The sequence below is a fragment of the Pan troglodytes genome, chromosome 19 (genome assembly GCF_028858775.2).
Source record: "Pan troglodytes isolate AG18354 chromosome 19, NHGRI_mPanTro3-v2.0_pri, whole genome shotgun sequence".
Classification (NCBI taxonomy): Eukaryota; Metazoa; Chordata; class Mammalia; order Primates; family Hominidae; genus Pan; species Pan troglodytes.
The window spans coordinates 15475603-15484667 of NC_072417.2; the positions used below are offsets into that span (position 1 = coordinate 15475603).

The following is a 9065-nucleotide window of genomic DNA, read 5'->3' on the forward strand; positions in this document are numbered from 1 at the left end:
TGAGGTTAGGAGTTAGAGACCAGCCTGGCCAATATGGTGAAACCCCATCTCTACTAAACGTACAAAAAATTACCCGGGTGTGGTGACACATGCCTGTAATCCCAGCTACTCAGGAGGCTAAGGCAGGAGAATCGCTTGAACCCTGGAGGCAGAGGTTGCAGTGAGCCGAGATCACACCACTGCACTCCAGTCTGGGCAACAGAGAAAGACTCTGTCTCAAAACAAACAAACAAAAAACCTCTGATAGTTCCAACTGGCCATCTTTAACCTATACAAACAGCAATTTTATGCTGTTCAACTGAAAATTATTCCCCTTCTCCTCTACCAGTGGTTCCAGGACCCACCTTTCTGTGTATAAACAAACCAGGACATTGGGTTAAACAGTATTTATTGAATGTAAAGTACCCCAGCCCCATGGGGAAGAAAATTCCAAGAACGGGGAATAATACAGATTAAATACCCACCTGTGCATTCACACTCACACACACACACACACATACCACGCACATATCCAAGCTCCAACAGTGACAAATCAAACACCTGTTTTCCCCCAGCCTGAGGGACAGCTGGTAGGAGGTGGTTCAGAGGTGGGGCTCCAGGATGGGTTCTAATAGCAGCAGCCTTGTCTCTCCCTGCCCCCTGCCCTGCCCCAGGGGTCAAAGGGAGCTGGGCGGGGCGCCTAGGAGGTTGGTGGCAACTCTTCCCCACTCTGCCGCAGACGCTTCTTGGCTCTGATCTCATTCATAGCCTCTTCAATGGAGCGTGTGTCCCTCTTATTGGCCACGGGCACTAGGGGCAGAGAGGAGGGTAGGGAGGGCCTAGAAATCCGTACCTCAGCCTCCACTGCCCTCCTGCCACATCCTATGCTCCTCTCCCAGCCACCCCCAGCCGCACTGTGGCCTCACCACAGCCGTAGGTCTTATTGGCCTGTAGCATGTGGGCTGCGTCTTTGGCTGCTCCCTTGCCGATGAGGCGGCTGTACTTGTCCTTGTAGTCGCTGGCAGGGCTCACCACCACAGGCCCCTGCTGGGCTGCCTCCTCCTCTTGCCTCTGGGCCAGCTCCTAGGGGTGAAAGTGGGGGCACTGGTGCTCAGGGCCCCAGCCCAAACCCCCACCCCTCCCAGGTGGTGGGCTTCTGGGCCCCAAGGGCTGCAAAGCATAGCTCACCTTCAGCTTCCGCTTCTCCTCAGCCTTCTGGGGGTCCCATTCCTCTCCACGACGGTAGGAGTCTAGCTCTTCATCTGAGGGTGCAAACTCCTGGAGAAGAGCAGAATGATGGGGTCAGAGTCCATACAAATGTTTCATTTCATTCCTTGGTCGGGGAGGGGGGATAAGGCTACAAAGGGGAGAGGAGAGAATGAGGAATTCAGGCCCTTTACCTTTTTGAAGATCATGACATAGCGACAGTCATCATCTTCCCCAAAGGAGAAGGATGTCAGGCCAGCCACTTCCACCACATCATGTCTGGGATGGGATGGCAGAGGGGAAAGAGTATCTTGAGCCAGGAGCGGGCCTAGTGCCCTCCTCTGGAGGAGCCCCCTGCTGGCCCTTTCATGCCCCGCTAGCCACCCATTTCCTTCCTCCCCCAGCCCAGGGACACTCACAGTATGCTCCTCTCGATCTTGTTCATCGGCTGAAACTTTTTCTTGATCTGCCCACTGTCTTGAATGAAATCTGACACCTCCTTCTCCATCTTGGGAGAGGGGAAAGGAAGCAGATATGAGACAATGGCTCCACCCAAGTACCCCTCTCCCTAGCTGAGCCTGGGCCCTTCTACGCCTCCCCAGCACCCTCCCCAGCCTCCAAGCCACTGGCTTCCAGGCATCACCTCTCTCAAGACATTTTCAGCAAAACTGAGTCCTCAACCTTCCAATTTTAACTTATTGGAAGTCCTTCCTGAGTCTGCCTTTGATCACTCCAGTTGTTCTCACCCTTTTACGAAACTCCACTTTCTGTTGTTTCTCTTGCTCTTGTAGTTTCTTCAGGCGGGCGGCCTGTTCTGGGGGTGAGAAATGGCAACATGAAGCCAGGGCTGGAAGCATGGGTGGGAAAGGTTTCTAAGGCTTCAAGTGAAGTGTGGTGTCCACTGGGAGGTGTCAGGCTGGGAAGGTAGGATTAGCGTTTATTCATCAAGCATTTATTGATGTTTATTCTATCTAATAGTCCCCCTTATCCACAGGGGTTCATTCCAAGACCCTCAGTGGATGCCTGAAATTGTGGATAGTACTGACCCCTATACATACTATGTCTTTTTCTATACATACATGCCTATGATAAAGTTTAATTTATAAATTAGGCACAGTAAGAGATTAATAATAATAGACCAGGCATGGTGGCTCACGCCTATATCCCAGCACTTTGGGAGGCCAAGGCAGACAGATCTCCTGGGGTCAGGAGTTCGAGACCAGCCTGGTCAACATGGTGAAACCCCATCTCTACTAAAAATACAAAAATTAGCCGGTGTGGTGGTGGGCGCCTATAATTCCAGCTACTGGGGAGGCTGAGGCAGGAGAATCGCTTGAACCTGGGAGGCAGAGATTGCAGTGAGCTGAGATCGCGCCATTGCACTCCAGCCTGGGCAACAAGAGTGAACTCCGTCTCAAAAAAAAAAAAGAGATGGCCGGGTGCAGTGGCTCACACCTGTAATCCCAGCACTTTGGGAGGCCAAGGTGGATGGATCATGAGGTCAGGAGATCGAGACCATCCTGACTAACACGGTGAAACCCTGTCTCTACTAAAAAAAATATATATATATACAAAAAATTAGCTGGGTGTGGTGGTGGGCGCCTGTAGTCCCCACTACTCGGGAGGCTGAGGCAGGAGAATGGCGTGAACCTGGGAGGCGGAGCTTGCAGTGAGCAGAGATGGCGCCACTGCACTCCAGCCTGGGCGACACAGCAAGACTCCATCTCAAAAAAAAAAAAAAAAGAGAGATTAAGAATAACAATAATACAATAGAACAATTATAACAATGTACTGAAATAAAAGTTTGTGGCTATGCTCTCTCTCTCTCTCAAAATATCTTACTGTATATAACAGTTCTGGACTGCAGGTAACTAAAACCTTGGAAAGCAAAACCTTGGATAAGGGAGAAGTAGGGACTACTGTATCTGGCACCAGGCGAGACCCTGAAGTACTGAGATTATTAAGACACAATGTGGCCCTTCAAGAGCTCCCAGTTTAGTGGGAGTGACAAAGATCAGAATAATGCTTAACCCCCTTTTCCAACTCCACTGGGGAAACCAATTAACAAATATCTATTTATTTATTTATTTTTGAGATGGAGTTTCACTCTGTCACCCAGGCTGGAGTGCAGTGGCATGATCTCAGCTCACTGCAAACTCCGTCTCCCGGGTTCAAGCGATTCTCCTGCCTCAGCCTCCCAAGTAGCTGGGATTACAGGCATGTGCCACCACACCCGGCTAATTTTTGTATTTTTAGTAGAGATGGGGTTTCACCATGTTGGCCAGGCTGGTCTTGAACTCCTGAGCTCAAGTGATCCCCCCGCCTCACCTTCCCAAAAGTGCTGGAATTATAGGCGTGAGCCACCGCACCCGGCCTATTTATTTATTTTTGGGACAGGATATCACTTTATTGCCTAGGCTGGCATGCAGTGGCACAATCACAGCTCACTGCAGCCTTGACCTCCCTGGCTCAAGGGATCCTCCTACCTTAGCTTCTCAAGTAGCTGGGACCACAGGCGTGTGCCACCATGCTCAGCTACTGTTTAAAAAATAATTTAAAATATTTGTGAGATGAGGTCTCACTATGTTGCCCAGGATGGTATTTTTATTTTATTTTATTTTTATCTTTGAGACGGAGTCTCACTCTGTCACCCAGGCTGGGTGCAATTAGCACCCAGCTAATTTTTGTATTTTTATTAGAGATGGGGTTTCACTATGTTGGTCAGGTTGGTCTCGAACTCCTGACCTCGTGATCCGCCCGCCTCAGCCTCCCAAAGTGCTAGGATTACAAGTGTGGGCCCAGGCTGGTCTCGAACTCAGCTTCAAATAACCCTCCCACCTGGGCCTCTCAAATTGCTTGAAAGCCTTGAGCCTCTGCACCCAGCCTTGGCTAATTTTTTTTTTTTTTAAGTTTTCTGTTAAGATGGGGTCTCAGTTTGTTGCCCATCCTGGTCTCCAGTTGGCCTCAAGCAATCCTCCCACCTTGACCTTCCAAAGTGCTGGGATTATAGGTGTGAACCACCATGCCTGGACTATAGTTAGTTCTTTGTACATTGTGGGCATTAAATAAATGTTTGGGCTGAGCGTGGTGGCTTACGTGTGTAATCCCAATACTTTGGAAGGCCAAGGTGGGAGGACTGCTTGAGGCCAGGAGCTCCAGACCAGCGCAGGCAATATAGTGAGACCCTGTCTCTACAAAAAATAAAGAATTAGGCATGACGATGCATGCCTGTAGTCCCAGCTACTCGGGAGGCTGAGGTAGGAAGATCACTTGAGCCTGAGAGGTCTAGGTGACAGAGCAAGACCCTGTCAAAAACAAAAACAAAAACAAACCATAACGCATCTGGGAAGGTGAGGAAAACAGACTAAGACCCTGGCCTCAAAGAGTCTGTCATCTCGTTTACACAGGAAAGGGGAATTTTTTTTTTTTTTTTTTTTTTGAGATGGAATCTCGCTTTGTCGCCCAGGCTGGAGTGCAGTGGCACGATCTTGGCTCACTGCAACCTCCGCCTCCTGGGTTCAAGCGATTCTTCTGCCTCAGCCTCCTGAGTAGCTGGGACTATAGGCATGTACCACCACGCCCAGCTAATTTTTGTATTTTTAGTAGAGATGGGGTTTCACCATATTGGCCAGGCTGGTCTCGAACTCCTGACCTTGTGATCCACCTGCCTCGGCCTCCCAAAGTGCCAGGATTACAGGCTTGAGCCACCGCGCCCAGCTGGAAAGGGGAAAGTATTTAACTTTCTATATTTTGTAAAATCCCCCACTTCCCACTTCTATAGACAGGATGAAGCCGAAATAGATAATCTGACACCCTTCTCCTTTGGGAGCGTAGGTGTCCAAGCTTAGCTGTGAAAGGTCTTTTTTTTCTAAACTCTTGGGCTCAAGGTATCTGCCTACCTCTTGCCTGAAGATGCCCGAGACCCCATCTTTACAGAAAACTTTTTTTTAAAAAATTAGCCAGGTCTGGGTGCAGAGACTCAAGCTTCTCAAGCAATTTGAGAGACCGAGGTGGGAGGATCACTTGAGGCTGGGAGTTCAAGACCAGCCTCCCAAAGTGCTGGGATTTCAGTTGTGAGTCCCCTCGCCTGGCTAAGGGTCTTATTTAACTTTCTTCCTCTTCCTTAGATCCTGCCTCTGCGCCAGATCCCCTCTGCCTCTGGAGGAGGAGGAAGAATTTCTAACCCGGGCCCTCCATGCTTGCCTGTCTTCCCCACGATGTGATTTTACTACCTCTAGAGATTTGGGTGCATGCTTCTTCCTACTCCTGCTCCTCAGCCTGAAATTTTTTTCTCTTTTGCCATTTCAAATCCTTTACATCTTTTTTTTTTTTTTTTTTTTTCTTCGAGACGGAGTCTCGCTCTGTCGCCCAGGCTGGAGTGCAGTGGCGCAATCTCCGCTCACTGCAAGCTCCGCCTCCCGGGTTCACGCCATTCTCCTGCCTCAGCCTCCCAAGTAGCTGGGACTACAGGCGCCCGCCACCACGCCTGGAGAATTTTTTGTATTTTTAGTGGAGACAAGGTTTCACCGTGTTAGCCAGGATGGTCTCAATCTCCTGACCTCATGATCCACCCGCCTCGGCCTCCCAAAGTGCTGGGATTACAGGCGTGAGCCACCGCACCCGGCCAAATCCTTTACATCTTTAAGGCCTCCTTCTTCCCCAGGATCTGAATCCTCTCCAGCTGCACTGAACCTCTCCCCATCATTTATTTATTTATTTCGAGACAGAGTCTCGCTCTGTGCCCAGGCTGGAGTGCAGTGGCGCAATCTCGGCTCACTGCAACCTCTGCCTCCCGGGTTCCAGTGATTCTCATGCCTCAGCCTCCCGAGTAGCTGGGATTACAGGTGTGAACCACCACACCCGGCTTTTTTTTTTCTTTTTCTTTTTTTGAGATGGAGTTTCGCTCTCTTTGCCCAGGCTGGAGTGCAATGGTGCAATCTTGGCTCACTGCAACCTCTGCCTCCCGGGTTCAAGTGATTCTCCTGCCTCAGCCTCCCGAGTAGCTGGGATCACAGGCATGTGCCACTACACCTGGCTAATTTTTTCATTTTTAGTAGAGATGGGCTTTCTTCTCCATGTTGGTCAGGCTGGTCTCGAACTCCCGACCTCAGGTGATCCGCCCGCCTCAGCCTCCCAAAGTGTTGGGATTACAGGCGTGAGCCACCACGCCCGCCCATTTTTTTTGTATTTTTCATAGAGACGATGTTTCACCATGTTGGCCAGCCTGGTTTTGAACTCCTGACCTCAAGTGATCTGCCCGCCTCAGCCTCCCAAAGTGCTGGGATTATAGGCATGAGCCCTCTCCCCATTTTTCAAATAACTCCATGCCTTTGCACACGTTGTTCCTCTGCTGGGAATGCTTTCCCTCCTCTTGCAAACATTGAGATCTACCGTGAGTCAGAGTTACTTCTTCCCCTGGGCTCCAAGCTCCTTTGGCTGAGACACCCAGCATAGCATAGACAGAGAACTAACGTATCATAACTTCTTTTTTTTGTCTCCTTCAGCATAGTATGAGCTCCTGGAGGGCAGGGACCCTGTTGATCTACTGTTCAGTTATCCTCTGGAGCCCCAGGGCCTGACAGCTTATGAGCTCTCATCCCTCTGTCCTCACTGACCATCAGCGCATTTCATCTTTTGTTGTTGGAAACAGTCTCAACTTCATCGCCCAAAATGGAGTGCAGTGGCGCAATCACCTCTCACTGCAGCTTCAACCTCCCAGACTCAAGCGATTCTCCCACCTCAGCCTCCCGAGAATTGGGACCACAGGAGCGCGCCACCAAGCCCAGCTAATATTTATTTATTTATTTATTTATGAGACGGAGTCTCGCTCTGTCGCCAGGCTGGAGTACAGTGGCGCGATCTCGGCTCACTGCAACCTCCGCCTCCCGGGTTCAACCCATTCTCCTGCCTCAGCCTCCTGAGTAGCTGGGACTACAGGCACGCGCCACCACGCCCAGCTAATTTTCGTATTTTTAGTAGAGACGGGGTTTCACCATGTTGGCCAGGATGGTCTCGATCTCTTGATCTCGTGATCTGCCCGCCTTGGCCTCCCAAAGTTTTGGGATTACAGGCGTGAGCCCGGCCAATTTTTGTATTTTTTGTAGAGATGGGGTTTCTCCATGTTGCCCAGACTGGTCTTGAACTCCTGGGCTCAAGCGATCCGTCCGCCGCGGCCTCCCAAAGTGGTGGTATTAAAGGTGTGAGCTACAAGGCCGGGCCCCACTGACTGTTCTTTAACTGGTTTTCGAGTCTTCTCTGCATCTAGAGAAGTGGCACAAGATTATGGTCAAGAACATAGGCTTCGAGCCCAGTCATACCTGGGTTTGAAACTCTGCCACTTACCAAACTAACCATGTGACCTCAGGCGAGTGACTCACTTAAGCTTCCCAGTCTGTCAATGCCGGGTGATCCCCCACTTAGACAGTCATCGGAGCATTAGAGAATTCCAGTTCCCCATTCCCATCATGCTTCCTCCTTTCTCAGAGATTTCAAATAGACTCTTCTGCCTGTAACGCTTTGCTTCTCTCTCTCATTTACGGAATTACCTGTTCTGATCTCGGCTCACTGCAGATTGGGGGAGAACCTCAGGTGGCCGCTCTCACAGTTATTTTTCTCTCAGAGCACTTATCAAGTTGGTTATTAAACTTACGTGTGATCACTGCATCAATGAGCGCCCCAGCCCCGGACTGTGGCCTCCTGAGGGGTACCCCTGGTCCCTAACGGTTGTTCAAGAAACAAGGGGACGAAGCGTAGGCAACCAGCGGCCCTTGAATACTTGGAAGGCGTCCTGCCTGCTCTGGTCCCCCTGGGGCACGTGGGGAGCCGGGACAGGGCTCGTCCGTAGTCAAGGTCCGCAGGTTTGGGAGTTGGGGTCCTGCGTTCCGCCAGTATCATCCCAAGCTGCAACACGAGCAGCCCCGGGGAGGCTCCCACCGCCCTGCCGGGCCGCGCCCTACGCCGGCCGCCGAACTCCAGCCCACCCGCAGGGAAGCTACTCCGAGAACGCAGGCGGAGACAGTGGCCAATCGGACCCGGCGGGTATTCTCATCCCTCCAATCAACACTACGATCCGCCCGGGCAGCTCGGGAATTTAAGGCTACGGATGGGAAAAAGGTTGTCGGAGGGAGGCAGGAGGGACTGGGTTAAATTAAGCAGGAGGGGCAAGAACACACAGAGGACCCTGCAACCAATGGGAATTCGCAGGCTGGGGTGGTTTCGAAGGAAGGTCGAACAGGCCTGAGGAGGCAGAGCTTTAAGTTGAGATAGCCAATAGAGATGAAGGCACAGTAGATGGCGTGTCCTAAATCCAATCGAAATAGAGCTAGAGGTGAGCGGGGCAGGAATGCGGCCGGTTGGAGGCACCCTACCAATCAGACCAGGTCAGCAGCGGACAGGCGGGACGGCCGGCTAATGGGAAACAAGGACTGCGGAAGGCCAGGGTCGGGAGAAGAGGCAGGAGGCTGGCGCTATCTTTCAGGTAGCCAATCACTGCCCGCTAAGAACAGCGGGCGTGTCAGCAGCCCTTTTAGGGACTCTGAGGGTCTCGGAAGGGGCCTGTGAGGGGTCTTTCAAGGTTGAGGAGGCGGCATCGTCCAAAGAGGGAAAAGTGTGGTCCCGAGAACCGGGCGAAGGAAGGCGGTTGTGAATTTGGGATCCTCACCTCGGGCCTTGCGCCGAGTCTCCTGGTCACCGAGGCTGGGTGGCTTCTCCATGGAGCTCAGGATGGAGCCCAGTAGGTCCGCCATCTTGGGAGTGACTGAGAGGGGGGCGGTGCGTCTTAAAGGGAAGGGCGGAATGCCTTTAAGGCCGGAAACACGTCGGAGGCGGAAAACCCTGGGCCCGCCTGGCCTGGGCGCAGATCCCAGGCCCGCGGTGCATGG

General features: G+C 51.8%; 1 protein-coding gene and 1 long non-coding RNA gene across 2 annotated transcripts; both read right to left on the reverse strand.

The window, feature by feature from the left end:
* Nucleotides 1-371: 371 nt before the first annotated feature.
* SPAG7 (sperm associated antigen 7) lies at nucleotides 372-9025 on the reverse strand. Its single transcript, XM_016931322.4, has 7 exons — nucleotides 8846-9025; nucleotides 1932-1999; nucleotides 1605-1693; nucleotides 1380-1464; nucleotides 1168-1257; nucleotides 906-1062; nucleotides 372-789 (listed from the first exon to the last, which is right to left on the reverse strand). Exons 1-7 carry the CDS (start codon nucleotides 8928-8930, stop codon nucleotides 680-682), a joined length of 684 nt encoding a protein of 227 aa, XP_016786811.1. The 5' UTR covers nucleotides 8931-9025; the 3' UTR covers nucleotides 372-679.
* LOC129137704 (uncharacterized) lies at nucleotides 6973-8407 on the reverse strand. Its single transcript, XR_008540473.2, has 3 exons — nucleotides 7835-8407; nucleotides 7528-7749; nucleotides 6973-7446 (listed from the first exon to the last, which is right to left on the reverse strand). It is a non-coding gene; the product is annotated as an uncharacterized LOC129137704 (long non-coding RNA).
* Nucleotides 9026-9065: the final 40 nt, after the last annotated feature.

Excerpts from the sequence above, each read along its gene's own strand:
- SPAG7 (XM_016931322.4), bottom strand. The coding sequence starts at position 8,930 with ATGGCGGACCTACTGGGCTCCATCCTGAGCTCCATGGAGAAGCCACCC. Across the intron at positions 1,258-1,379 it reads ATGTCATGATCTTCAAAAAG|GAGTTTGCACCCTCAGATGA; the intron begins GTAAAGGGCCTG and ends GCTCTTCTCCAG. Across the intron at positions 1,063-1,167 it reads AGGAGAAGCGGAAGCTGAAG|GAGCTGGCCCAGAGGCAAGA; the intron begins GTGAGCTATGCT and ends TTTCACCCCTAG.